The 15,284-nt window shown below is 33.8% G+C and overlaps 1 protein-coding gene across 1 annotated transcript in view; it reads left to right on the top strand.

Annotated features, from left to right (window-relative positions):
- LOC114332482 (atrial natriuretic peptide receptor 1) overlaps positions 1–15,284 on the top strand; it is a 660,741-nt gene that overhangs the window by 629,303 nt on the left and 16,154 nt on the right. Inside the window, exon 13 of the mRNA XM_050663631.1 lies at positions 10,774–11,110. Within this exon, the coding sequence (XP_050519588.1) occupies positions 10,774–11,110 (337 nt within the window). The remainder of the gene's footprint in view (positions 1–10,773; positions 11,111–15,284) is intronic.

Raw genomic sequence — 15,284 nt, forward strand, 5'->3', positions numbered from 1 at the left:
AAAAACGATGGCTAGATGACATCAAAGCCAAAATAATGAAAAACTGGCACCAAATAGCACAAAATAGAAAGTAATAGTGAACTCATGAGGAGGCCTTCATCCAGGAATTGGTGCAAACAGGCTAAAGAAGAAGAATCGAATTATCGACCAAAGTCGGTCTAAAAACTTACCCTGTATAATAATCGTGACTATTTATTTGTTTTTTCATAATAAAAAGTTTTAGCAATCATTTATTAATCCTCTGCGATAGACTTAGTAAAAAATAGAGTTTTTTTTGCGTTTTTACAATTTCAAGACGTGTCTTTTTCTCAAAGACCCGGCCGCGGCCGCTTTTAATACTGAATCGTTTCGGTGATTTATACGTGAGCTTTATGGTGTCCTAAAATAAAGTTATTGTCGAGAATAACGCCCAAATTCAAGGATAATATGAATATATCAGTTGGAGCTCACTTGTAAAATCCACCTGAACGAGTATTGTGCTATTTTTTCCACAAAAAGAGGAATCGCCAATGGAAGCTTTATTGTATGCAGGATAATATTCGATGATGTAAAGCTGAGTGATAAATTGTTGAAAAAAGTTTACTACTGCAAGCAACTTGATCGATACAAAACGATTCCCAGATTTAGATATATGTAATGTAAACTATAGCAAATCGGGTTTCGTTGTCAAAATACAAAATACTACTAAAATAAACAAGAATGTTGTTGCTAAGTAAAAAAATTCTTCTAATAATTTATTTAATCTGACTCATTTATATTGGCAATTCAAGCAGAGTATGGGTCACCTTGGCGTGGGAAAATTTTGACAGCGTGGGAAAATTTTTATCTGACGTCACGTTATTTTACGTCACGTTATTTTACGTGACGTCAGATAAATAACATGACAGTGCCTAACGTGACGTAAAATAACGTGACGTAAAATAACGTGACGTCAGATAAAAATTTTCCCACGCTGTCAAAATTTTCCCACGCCAAGGTGACCCATACTCTGCTAATTCAGACGTATAGTATACATTTTAAAGTAGAAGACTTTAAAATGATATCGCCAATATTTATGAGTTGCGTACCTGGGACGACTTTACTAAAAGATAGTTCATTCGATTACATGAAATCAATCCCAACTCAAGAATATCCGTCACAAAAAAATCATAGCATGTGATCTATCTTTAAAAAGACAACCAAATTCAACGATGACAGTAAAATTATCGCGTTAGAGATTCCATAGTAAATCACGAGGGAAAACCAGGAAAAAACCTCGTGATACTATCCCGACATCGTAAGTATTTGGTCTTACATTTAATTTACTTTCAAAAAACTAATATCAAATTCTGACTTTAATATGTTTAAATTATAAATAATATTAATAATACATAGATATACAATGAGTAATACTAAAACATAAAAATTGTATTAACTCGATATGTTATTGACTTATTAATCGTGGTATTTTCTTTCTATTGACTTCCTCTTTCAGTATGGGTAACCACATCTTACTGCATTCTACCGAGGAATTTGCGACGCAATTGGTTTCATTTAGCATAATTAGAGCCGCTTCTTTGATTTTTCTGGGAATCTCTGATCTGATTCTTTCAGGACTATACTTGAATCTCTCCACTGAACTCTATGTTCATTATCCCATGCATGCTGACATATTTGATATCTATCAAATTCTCTATTTTTAATATAAGACTGATGTTCACTTATTCTAACGTTTAATGGTCTTGATCTTTCACCTAAATAAAATTGTTCGCATTCACAAGGTATTTTATAAATACAATTCTTTGTTCTTTCTTGTTCACTGTTAGGTTTAGTTTTAGATGGAATAGATCTCAATGTGTTTGTTGTTTTGAATGTTGTTGAAATGTTGAATTTATTTCCTATTGTTTTAAGTTTCTCGGATAGTCCTTTTATATATGGTATTGATATTTTCCTCGTATTATTTCTTGTGGATGTTATAGGATCCCGTTCTATGTTGTTCTGTTCTATTCGATCCAGTCTTGACAATTCCTTACTTATAAACGATAATGGATAATCATTTTTCAATAAAACAGATGGTAACAATTGTTTTTCTTCTAACAATGAATTTTCGTTAGAACAAGTAATTTTGGCTCTATCATATCAGGATTTAATGATTCCCTTCTTAACGTTGATGTTGTGATTTGATTTGTAATTGAGATATCTGTTGGTGTGTGTTGGTTTTCTATACACTTGAGTCTCATATCCAGTATCCTTCTTTGATACTAAAACATCGAGGAAAGGTAGAGTGTTATTATGTTTCTTTTCCATTGTAAATTTTATTGTCTCTTCTTGATCTTTTATAATATTTAGGAATGTATCCAACAATTCTGATGTATGAGGCCATATTGAAAACACATCATGTACATACCTCCACCATACTGTGGGTTTTAAACTTTGTTTTGAAATGATATTAGTTTCGAAATCCTCCATAAATATATTAGCCAATAATGGAGATAAAGAAGAGCCCATTGCTAGACCAAAATTTTGTTTATAGAATTCATTATTTAGTTGAAAATAGGTATTATTAGTACATAATGACAATAACTCCATTATAGCTGATACATTTAGTTTTGTCCTAGTTGCCAATCTATTATCAATTTCTAATTTCGTTTTGATTTAAAGGTTTTTCTAATGGCACATTTGTAAATAAACTGTTTATGTCAAAACTTACTAAAATATTATTTGGATTAAATTCAATATTTCATGTTTGTTTGTTTGTTTAAAAATGTTGTATATTTTTTATAAATGTGTCATTATTATTTTAGTAAAGTCGTCCCAGGAACGCAACTCATAAATATTGGCGATATCATTTTAAAGTCTTCTACTTTAAAATCTATAATATACGTCTGAATTGCCAATATAAATGAGTCAGATTAAATAAATTATTAGAAGAATTTTTTTACTTAGCAACAACATTTTTGTTTATTTTAGTAGTATTTTGTATTTTGACAACGAAACCCGATTTGGGCTTCGAAACGTTAATAAAATCATTTTTTTGCTAAAATTTTGGCTTATTTCCCATTAAAAGTAATTGATTATAATTAATACTTACTTGGACGACATCAGCATATGTAGTCCAGTCGTAACATAGGGGGTCCCGTTTACACTTTTAGGTCGCCGTGATTTGATGGTGGTATTATAGGTTTTTTGGGTCGCTGAATCCAATGGAAGTGGTCCTGAAGCCCAAATATGGTGCGTTTAATTGTTATTAAAAAATTCTGGTAAAATTAGTTATTTTTCAGGAATTATTAAAAGCCCTGTAAATAAATTGATAGTGTTAAGGTCTTCTCTGGTGTATTTTTGGTCGCTGAATCGAATGCGACTAGTCGCGATTACTCAAAACTTTATTCTCTACTCACTACTTTATTCGCCGAAAAGCTCGAAATGTGTTATCTACAGCAAGTTTGTAGCCTTTTTCATAGTATTTCTATACGCTAATCTAGTGCCGCTAGTTGTGATAGCTTAAACCACGTTCCGACTTTGTTATTAATAAATTATTGAAAAAATAACGGTTTATAGTACGTTTACTCACGGTTTTGTGCTCTAAATTTTAAAAAACCACTTGGCTTGACATGAAATTTGGATTACACGTAGCTAACATGTTAAACAAAAACGAGTGATATTGTGCCGATGTATGATTTTACCCTGGAATGACTTTCACCCCTTTTCGGGAGGTGAAAAAAGATACCTTTTAAATAAGTCCGGAAGTGGATAAACTGATTAATTTTAAGCAACTTTTGTTCTATAGAGTTTTTTCACTAACTAATTACTTTTCGAGTTATTTGCGAGTGAATATGTATATTTTTCAACAAAAAAAAAACAGGTTTCTAGTGGTTTTATAAGCAGTTTCGAACCCAATAAAACTTACAGACTATATAAATACAACATAAGTAAAGCAATTTGTAAAGCGGTAACGATTAATTTCATTTGAGATGCTAATTAGGGGGTGATTTTATCGATTTTTTTTTACTAAAAAAATGGACCAACTTTATTTTGAGAGTAACTAGCTTATTTTTGATACTAGATACTTTTTCAAAAAAACAATAATACACTTTTTTAAGTTTTAAAAAAGTTGTAATGAGTTTTCCTCAAAAAGTGCTTCATTTTTTGGTTATTTTATGTTGAAATATTCGATTTAGAATTTGACGAATATGAACCTGTTGTTCATTAGCTATAACCCTGCTTCTACTGGGTTTACGGACCTCACAAATACATCATTTTTTTTTCACTTTTTTATAGTCTATATTTTTGCTAAGAAATTTTTTTTAATATTCTTTTTTGAGTTATTTGCGAAAAACCGTCTGAAAACCTGGTTTTTTTGTTGAAAAATGAACATATTCACTCGCAAATAACTCGAAAAGTAATGATTTAGTGAAAAAACTCTATACAACAAAAGTTGCTTAGAATTAATTAATTTGTGCACTTCCGGACTTATTTTAAAGGTATCTTTTTTCACCCTTAAAAAGGAGTGAAAGCCACCCCCAGGGTAAAATCACACATCGGCACAATATACTTGTTTTGTTTGACATGTTAGCTACGTGTCAATCATGTCAATCCAAGTGGTTTTTTAAAATTTAGAGCAAAAACCGTGAGGAAACGTACTATAAACAGTTATATAATTTTGCAATTATTTATTAATAACAAAGTCGGAACGTAGTTTAAACTATCACGACTAGTGGCAGTCGATTTAGCGTATAAAAATACTATGAAAAAGACTACAAACTTGCTGTAGATAGCGCATTATTTCGAGTTTTTCGGCGAATAAACAATTATTTTGTTATTAACAAAATAAGAACATATGTTAAGTAATCGTGACTAGTGACTATACACCATAGAAGACCACGATTGACACTATCAATTTATTTACAGGGTTTCTAATAATTCCTGAAAAATACCTAATTTTACCATAATTTGTTAATAACAATTAAACGCACCACATTTGGGCTTCCAGACCACTTCCATTGGATTCAGCGACCCAAAAAACCTATAATACCACCATCAAATCACGGCGAGCTCGAATTTCCCACGGGGCCCCCCATTGTTGCGACTAGACTAATAAAAATCAGAACACATGAACAACTAAAAAAATAAAAAAGGGAAAAACAGGAAGTGGGAAACTATATAAAAAGCTCACGATGCCAATTATTTTAGTAATGTTCACAGACATTGGACTTTACATATAAAATCGATACTTTTTAAATTATTTTTCATGTAGAATTTTAAAAGGTTGTATAATTTTGTTTTTATCCGTATCTCAATTTCAGTTCACCTGATTTGTTTTTCAAACATTGATTCGATTTTAAAAAGCGGAATTGTAATTTTATTTACCTATAGGTACTATTTTTTAATTAAAAAATGCTTGTGATGCAAAGTAAGGTATTTTATGTACAGTTGCGGTCACTGAATAGTAGTTTACACCTTCATTTTTATATTGTAATAAATACTGTAAAATCGCAGTGTCGTACAGATTTTCTAAATGTCAAAGCGCTTGTCAAAAATTTCGTGCGTCACTAAGGCAAGTTGCTGTAGATTGAAAGTGAGCTAAATGTGAATATGGAAAATCAAAGAAAGATGGATCATTTTCACTCTATAGCACGGTTGGTTATCAAGAGGGGCAGAAGATCTTAACATAGGAATAAAATGAGGTGTTAGTAGTGCTAACTATGATAGTACAACTAGACGAAAATACAAATCCCATTCCAATTAAGAGAGGAGTGAGACAAGGAGACGTAATATCGCCAAAGCTTTTCAACCTAGCCCTAATAAACGTCTTCAAACTACAAATTGGTCAATATACGGCATTAATGTTAATGGCAACAAGCTAAACCATGTCAGATTCGCTGACGACATTGTGATTATAGCGAGCTCATTCGAGGAACTGCAACTTAAGATGGAGGAACTCGTAGGCAGCTCCCGAATAAGTCGGCCTAAAAATAAATATGAGAAAAATAAAAATAGTGACAAACACAGATGACCCCAGACGTCTAATAATTATAAATGGCAGTCAGATAGGAAAAGTCCAGGAATATATCTACCTAGGCCAAATCCTAAAACTTGACAAAGAGAACCAAAGTGCGGAAATTACTAGGAGAGCAAGACTAGCATAGGCCGGATTTGGCAAACTTAGTTGGATACTTAAGAACCGCAAAATACCCCAATACCTGAGGAGCAAAGTGTTCAACCAGTACATCCATCCTCTCATGACCCATGGATGTCAAACCTGGACCCTAACCAAGACAAATACGAATAAACTAGCCACAACAGAAAGAGCAATGGAAAGCAGTGACGCACCCAGGGGGGTTTTTGGGGGTTAAAACCTCTACCAGGGCATATAGAAAATATATAAAAATAGTAGGAAAATGTAACTTCTCTTTCACAAACAATAAAAAAAAATTCACCTCACCCCCCCCCCCAATGGAAAATTCTGGGTGCGCTACTGATGGTAAGAGCAATGTTAGGTATACGATTGTCAGATAAAAAGAGGAACGAATGGGTAAGATCAAAAACAAAAATCGCGGACAGAACAACAAAAATTGCAAAACTTAAATGGAGCTATGCAGGCCACACTGTTAGACAAAAAAACCAACGTCCAGTGCAACAATACAACATTGGAGACCTTACGAAAGTAAACGACCGAGAGGAAGACCACAGATGAGATGGGTTGATGATATTAAAAGAGTAGCCGGAACGAATTGGAAATATGTTGCTCGGGATATAGACCAATGGAAGGAGTTGGGAGAGGCCTATGTCCAAAAGTGGACGATATAAGGCTAAGGAGGAGAAGAGGAAGAATATTGATAGATAGAGGCATAGGATAGGACCGATAGAGACTTATTATTATGTCTCTATCGGTCCAACAGACCAAGGTCACCAGTTATGTGTAAATTTCTTACGTCACCGCTGGAGGGTTAACAAATATCTAGACTTGTTATCTATATATGTGGAGAGTTATTGCCAATAACCATTAGAAGTATGCGACTTTATTTTTATATAAAAAAAACTGTTAATATCGAAACAGAAAAACAGTTTGCAAGGATTGAAAAGAGAAGACAAAGTAGAAATGTGGAAGAAAAGTGGATCAGATTTAAGGCAATACTATTAGAAACAGCAGGGCAAGTTTGCGGGTATACCAGAAGAAATAATCATAAAAAGCAGACAAGCTGGTGGAACAACGATATTAAAAAAGAAGTCAGAGAAAAGAAAAGGCTATGGAAAATGTACATACAAAAAAGAAATCAAGAGGCATACGATAAATACAAGGAACAGCGCAACAAAGTTAAAGTAGGGATAAAACAAGAAAAGCAGAACGCCTGGGAAGAATTTGGAAGAATTATGGAAGAAAATAGTACCCAAAATACAAAATTATTTTATAGAGTATGAAAGAATATGAGAAGTAAAACGGAAATTAAACTACAGCAGATAAAAGATAGAAACGGAAATATAATAACTGAGGATGAGCCCATTATAGAAAGGTGGAGAGAATATTTCAAGGAACTTTTAAACAATGAAAATACAACAGCAGAGAATCGCACGCAGATAACAGATGAAACACCTGAAAGAGGGCAAGAAGACGTTTATGAAACTAAAATAAAGATGAAAGAAGTTGAAGATGCACTAAAAAAACTAAAAGTTGGTAAAGCAGCAGGGATCGACGGAATAGATGCTGAATTATTGAAATATCTTGGACAACAGGGTAAACAAGAATTACATGACCTACTAAATTTAGCGTGGACAAACAAAAAAATCCCAGAGGATTGGAACATTTCAATAATACTGCCTATACACAAAAAGGGAGACACGAAAGAGTGCAGTAATTATATATCACTTCTCTGCTCAGCGTTGAAAATCTAAGAAATTATCCTAGAAAAGAAACTACGAGAAATAGTTGAGCCTCGACTGGCGGATATACAAAGTGGATTTAGACCATCACACAGCGTACAAGATCATATATTCACACTACAGCAAATTACTGAAAAAACACTGTTAAAAAACGATACACTGTACCTGGCGTTTTTAGATATGAAAAGGCGTTTGACATGGTCAATAGAGAAGGAATATGGCAAAGCCTGATAAACAAGGAAGTAGATGAAGAACTTGTAAGTGTAATAAAGAGTTTGTATGCCAACACAAAAAACCAGGTCAGGACAAGTAACTTAATCTCCGGCGAATTTTCTAATAACGACGGGGTTAGACAAGGTGGAGTGTTGAGCCCACTGTTATTTATTTCCGTTATGGATGAAGTTATTAAAAAGTGTTGGAAAAAACTTAAAAATGCGCTATAGGGTATAGAAATTTGCAACAAATAAAAATTGAAGCCTGTGCATTTGCTGATGACATTGTATTAGTTGCAAGAACTGAAAAGGCTCTCGCAGATAACATTAGAATCTGGGCTGAAGAACTAAAAAACTACAACTTAATAATAAATATGGAGAAAACTAAAGTAATAACAATAGCCAACAAAGAAGCAACTGTAAATATTGAAATCGAAGGGCAAAAAATCGAGCAAGTAGACCTCTTTAAGTATTTGGGAATAATGTTAAACAACAAAGGAACACAAGAAGATGAAATTGGAAACAATAAAATTGGCAACGAGAACTTATTATTCACTGTATAAAAATGTCCTAAACAAAAAAGAAATATCGAGGAAAACCAAAATGACAGTATATAAAACTGTATATATGCCAATTACAATATATGGGGCAGAAAACTGGTTACTTAATGACAGACAAAGAAAAAGATTACAAGCTACAGAAATGAGATACTTAAGAAAAGTGATGGGAGCAAGAAGATTAGACAAAAGAAGAAACGAAGATATGACATGAATTACAGGTAAAATCGCTCAACGAAAAAGTTGAAGAAAAGAAGTTAAAATGGGCTGGACACATGATAAGAATGAGTGGTGAGAGACAAGTGAAAATTACATGGGAGGCCAAATCAGTGGGTAAAAGCACGAGGGGCAGACGAAGGAAAAGCTGGAACACTAGTGTAAACGAAATACTTAAGAAAAGAGGAACATCGTGGCACGAAGCAAAAGTTTTAGCAACAGATAGGAAAAAGTGGCGTAAATTTGCAGAGAGTATTATATAAAGGAGGAATCCTCGACACCTAATGGTAAAAGAGGCAACCGATTATGTATGTATGTATGTTAATATCGACTGATATAATCATTGAGACACACCTAAGAGATGCTTACATCGATGAAGGATGAAGTAGCTGTTGATGATGAATTATTAAGAAGCTTATCAATGAGCCACGGGCGTAGCCATGTTTTATAGGGAGGGGGAGAGGTAGATTTAAGAAAATAACACGACTAAAAATACATAAACTAATCCTTATATTCATAATATAAAATTATTAAAGATATAAAAAATAGATAAAATTCCTAGAAGGAATTGGGGTAGTTTTTTTTTTCGGCAAAAGAAAAAAATACCTTCTGTTATAATATATAGGTACATATTACAGAATTAATCTTTTGTTTTTCTATTTAAATAATATATACACAACTCTATTCGCATTAATTTCTATCCTGTTTTCACTCGTTGTGTTGCACAAGTAGTTTTTAAATCTTCTTAGGCTTGAAAAAGTTCTTTATGGGGTAGCATTGGAAAACAGGTCAATATATGTAACAAGGTGTAAATATTTGGATATAGATTTTGGTCGCACTTATCTAAGCATTCCAAAGCTTATTTTGCATTAAGGGAGATGAGAGTCATAGAGTCTTTCCGCACTTTAAGTTCTGCTTTGACGACAGATGTACTTTTATCGAGTAGCACTGCCAAATACATACAAAATGCCTCTTCAATTTCACAACCCGCCGAAAATTTTGACGGTAACTGGTAACTGGTACCAGATTCTAGCAACACCTTCTTACCATCTTTATAGAGATGGAGGTACACTTCCACAACTTTATGTCTCAACAAGTTGTAAAGCATGAATAACATTATCCACGTGGCTTAATGTTGTTATATTATAAGGTCTGTTTTAATTATCTGCAATTGCTTTGCAAGCGACAATATATTATAAGCTCATTGATTTTTTAAAGAATCATTATATACAAAACAACATTCGAAAATCGAAGTGTGTTAAGCATTTAGAGGTCTTGTTGCAATGTTTCTTCACTGTGGCTATATTGGAGTTCTTCGAGACCATGCACAGTCGCTGTTCCTAGATATTTGTATTTGTCTACCCTTTCTCTCTGGATGGTATTGATATGGAGTGCCTCGTTGTCTTTTCGATGTTTTGTAATGACCATTTTGAATTTAATACCATATATGGTATCTACACTTTTCGTTCAGCCGTTCCAGTAAATATGTTTATCAGAAGATGAAGTTTTCGATCCTAATAGCATTATTAACAATATTTAGAAAATATTAAAATATTACTAAAAGATTTTTAAATTGAAAACTTATTGGTCCATTTCCTTGGTAACACCTCCAAGGCTTCTAAAATTTGCAAACCAAATGGATGCTGAAGCGAAGAAGACAAGAGGGAATTCAAAAAACTTACAATTCACGACCCCGTCTGTTCAGCTGGTAAATTCCAACAGAAAATGGACCTAGTTACTCGAAAGAGTAAAGACCAATAAAAATTTTATTTTTATTTTATTTTTATATGTTTATCAGACTTTGTAGAGTTGAAGTAAATATGACCGTATCATCGGCATATCTACATTTTTTTATGGTAAATATAATGCAATTGTGTAACAAATTCGTTTTATGTTTAAATTATATTATTATTAATAATAACATTTTACAGAGAAAATGGAAATCTAATGGACAATCTCTTGGCACGTATGGAACAATATGCTAACAATTTAGAAACGCTCGTCGAGGAAAGGACCAACGACTACCTGGAGGAAAAGAAGAAATGTGAGCAAGTCTTATATCAGCTCCTTCCAAAGAGTGTTGCTGAGCAGCTGATTAAAGGAGAATCAGTTAATGCAGAAACATTTGATTCTGTAACAATATATTTTAGTGACATAGTTGGTTTTACCAAGTTGTCAGCTGCCAGTACCCCTCTGGAAGTTGTGGATTTGCTCAATGACTTGTACACTTGTTTTGATTCTATTGTTGGAGGTTTTGATGTTTACAAGGTAAGTTACTTAATTTTTTGTATACTAAGAATTTCCTCGGTGTTCACTGTATTCCTTCACCCAACCGTTATCTCCAGTTCTTTCTGTTTTCCAATCCCCTTCCTGCAGATTTCTTCTTTCCATTGCTTCGTCCACTTCATCTCTGAATGATCTTGGGGGTGTGCCCCTCTTCCTTCTTTATATCGGGCCCCATTCTGTTATTCTGTTTATCAAACCTTTTTTTCTGCTCTTCTGACATGTCCGTACCAGGTTAATATCTTCTGTTCTATGTAATTTATTATATCATTCCCATTCTTTTCTTAATCTCTATGTTATTTACTGTATCTCTTCTTGTTACTTTGAAACTTGTTCTTAGGTATTCTATCTCTGTTGCTCTTATTTTGTTTTTGGTTTTCTTATTTATTATCCAATTTTCACACCCATAAGTTAGGATACTTCTTGTCATATTCTTCTTTTTGTTTTTATACTGATGTTCCTATCTCACAGTACCGGGCTCAATTTTCGTATGCAGTCTCTTGTTTGTCCTAGTCTATTTTTTTTCTTCTTCAGTTGTTCCTTTGTTTGATATTATGAAACCTAAATATTTGTACTTGTCTGCTCCTTTGATTTGTTTCTTCTTCTTGATGTGCCTAGCCGTGACGAATGTTGGCGATCATCATGGTAATCTTCACTTTATCTGCAGCAACGCGGAAAATCTGCACAGATGTTGTGTTGAACCAGGTTCTGAGGTTCTTTAACCACGATGTTCTTCTTCTTCCTGGACCTCGCTTTCCAAATATTTTTCCTTGCAGGATGGCTTGTAGGAGGGCATATCTGGATTCATTTCGCATAATGTGTCCAAAGTATGTCTGTCGAATTCTGCCAAAGCGAGGAGCTGGTAGTAATGAATACATTATTTAAACTACCTAAAAGAAGACTTTATACCTGGAAATCACCGGCGGATTCGGAAGATCACATTGTAAGAAACCAGATAGATTACATTTTAATCAAATCCAGATATAAAAACACTATAAAGTCTGTGAGAACATACCCCGGAGCTGACATAAATTCAGACCATAATCCACTAGTAGGCGTAATGAAGATAAAATTAAAAAAGATCCAAAAACAAACAAATATACCACGATTCGATGTCTCAAAGATAAAAGAAGAACCTATACGTCAGAGTTTAAAACAAGAAATAAATGATAACTTAAAGAAAATCAAACAAGACGTGATAAAGACAACAGATGTTAATGACAAATGGAACATGATACAAGAAACGTTAGTAGAGGCAGGAAAGAAAATATTACAGACAAAAATAAGAAAAATAATGTGTGTGTACTTTGTACTCACGTAAGAAGTTATACTTCTATTATATGATTTCAACGAAATAAATATACATACCTTCAACAGGTTACTTGTATTTCATTTAAAGATTAAACTAATTTTTACTTACTACTTTCCAAAAAATTTTATCAAAACAATACCAAAAATAAAAAAAATAGAAAACACACGGATTCGAACCGGGGACCTCTCGATCTCCAGTCACACGCTCTACCACTGAGCTATATTCACTTTACTTTGACAGGTTACAAGATTTCTCATACATACTGACAAATTTAATAGACCAAGTGAAGTATACAAAAATACTTTAAATATACTTACTATTATCAAAAAATATCTTATTCCCGAGGAAGACAAATCCAAAAACACAAAAATTATAATAAATATATTTACTAAAAACACTAATAATTCTTTTCACGCACACCTTATTTGCGCTACATAAAGATGTAGCGACTAATACCATACTGTCGGTGTGCGCATGCGCCAGGGAATGTAAAAATTCACCCTCGTGCCTAAAGAAGTATAACTTCAAAAAAACAGAGATGGATGACTTCAGAAATCCTAGAGTTAATGGAGGAAAGAAGAAAGCAAAATACAAAGAAATACAGAGGTTAATAATAAAGAAAATAAAAGAGGCCAAATCCACCTGGCTGACAAATCAATGCAGTGAAATAGAGGAATATTCTAAAAAACATGATAGCTTTAATATGCATAAGGAAATAAAGGAAATCACAAATATACAGCGAAAAAAGAAAGATGGCCTTCTTAAAGACATAAATGGAAAAATTATTATAGAAGTCAAAGAGAAATTAAAAAAGTGGAAGGCGTACATAACAGATCTGTTTGAGGAGAATAGACAAGAACCGGAAGAAATCGATAGCGAAACGGGACCAGAGATCATAATGGAGGAAATCGAACAAGCAATACGAAACGCAAAAAACGGAAAAACTGTAGGTCCAGACGAAAAAATACCTCAGGAATGGTTGGTCCACCTTTGTAACAATACCTAAAACAATATATGCCAAAGATTGTTCAGACTATAGGACAATATCACTAATAAGCCATACCCTCAAAATATTTCTAAAGGTGATTTATGGAAGATTATACAGAAAGCTAGAAAATGATATGGATGATACCCAATTTGGGTTCCGCAAAGGACTTGGAACAAGAGAGGCATTGTTTGCATTTAATGTCCTCTCTCAGAGATGCTTAGATATGAACCTGGATATTTATTCCTGTTTCATCGACTTCGAAAAAGCGTTCGACAGAGTCCGACATGAAAAACTAATAGAATTATTGAAAAACAGAGATATAGACAGACGAGACTTAAGAATTATCATCAATCTGTATTGGAATCAAAAGGCCAATATAAAGATAGACGAACAAGAGTCCGAGAATATTGATATAAAGAGAGGGGTAAGACAGGGTTGTGTACTGTCGCCGCTACTGTTTAACGTGTACAGTGAAGCCATATTTCAGGAAGCGATAGCGGAACTAAGTGATGGAATCTCTATAAACGGAAGAACAGTAAATAACATAAGATTCGCTGATGACACCGTTATAATGGCAGACACCCTTGAGTCGCTACAAGAATTGTTAAATAGAATTAACGATTATTGCATTCGATATGGACTCAAAATAAACAAGAAAAAACTAAATTTATGATTGTCTCAAAAACACAACATGGAAATGAAAGGTTAATACTAGAGCAAACCCAAATAGAAAAAGTAAAGACATACAAATATCTGGGAACCTGGGTTGATAACAAAAATGACCAAAGCAAAGAAATTAAAGTCCGAATTGAAACTGCAAGGCAAGCATTTATAAAAATGAAGACACTGCTTACAAACAAAGACCTTCAGTTGCCTCTCAGATTGAGGGCTCTAAGATGCTACATATTTTCTATATTACTATACGGAATGGAAGCTTGGACATTGAAAAGGCAACATATAAGAAAAATAGTAGCGTTCGAAATGTGGTGTTACAGAAGAATGTTGAAAATTCAGTGGGTTCAAAGGATTACCAATGTTGAAGTGCTACGACGTTTAAATAAGGAGTTAGAAATTATGAACAGTATAAAAACAATAAAACTAGAATATTTGGGTCACATTACCAGAGGAGAGAAATATGAGCTGCTGAGAGTTATTATGCAAGGAAGGATCCAAGGAAAAAGAAGCATAGGAAGAAGACGCATCTCCTGGCTGAGGAACCTTAGAGAATGGTTTAACTGTAGTTCATTACAACTGTTCAGAGCAGCAGCCAACAAAGTGACCATAGCCATTATGATATCCAACCTCCGCTAGGAGATTGAACTTTAAGAAGAATACGTCCAAAGTATTCCAACTTTCGAGATTTGATGGTGGTCAGTACTTCTCGGTTCTTCCCCATTCTTCTAAGGACCTCCTCATTTGTGACCCGATCAGTCCATGGGATTTTAAGAATTCTCCGATATAGCCACATCTCAAATGCTTCCAACTTTCGGCACATATCCTCGTTCAAGGTCCATGATTCAACACCAAAAGGACAGAGAAGACGTAACATCTCAACATTCTTACTTTTATACCAAGACAAAGGTTGTGGCTCTTGAAAAACGCGCCCATACGGTTGAAGATTGATCTAGCTTTTCCGATGCGCGCTCTTATCTCTTGGTTGTTGGTCCATTCTTCGTTTATTATGGTGCCGAGGTAGTTGTAGACCTTCGTCTATTTCCAGCTGTTTTATTGCCGTATTCTCCATTGTTAGGTATTCGGTTTTCATTAGGTTTATTTCCATTCCATTCTTGGTATATACATGTTCTAGTTTTCCCATCATAAAGCTGAGGTCATATTCGTCTTGTGCAATCACTATTTGG

Source organism: Diabrotica virgifera, chromosome 10 (genome assembly GCF_917563875.1).
Source record: "Diabrotica virgifera virgifera chromosome 10, PGI_DIABVI_V3a".
NCBI classification, from domain to species: Eukaryota; Metazoa; Arthropoda; class Insecta; order Coleoptera; family Chrysomelidae; genus Diabrotica; species Diabrotica virgifera.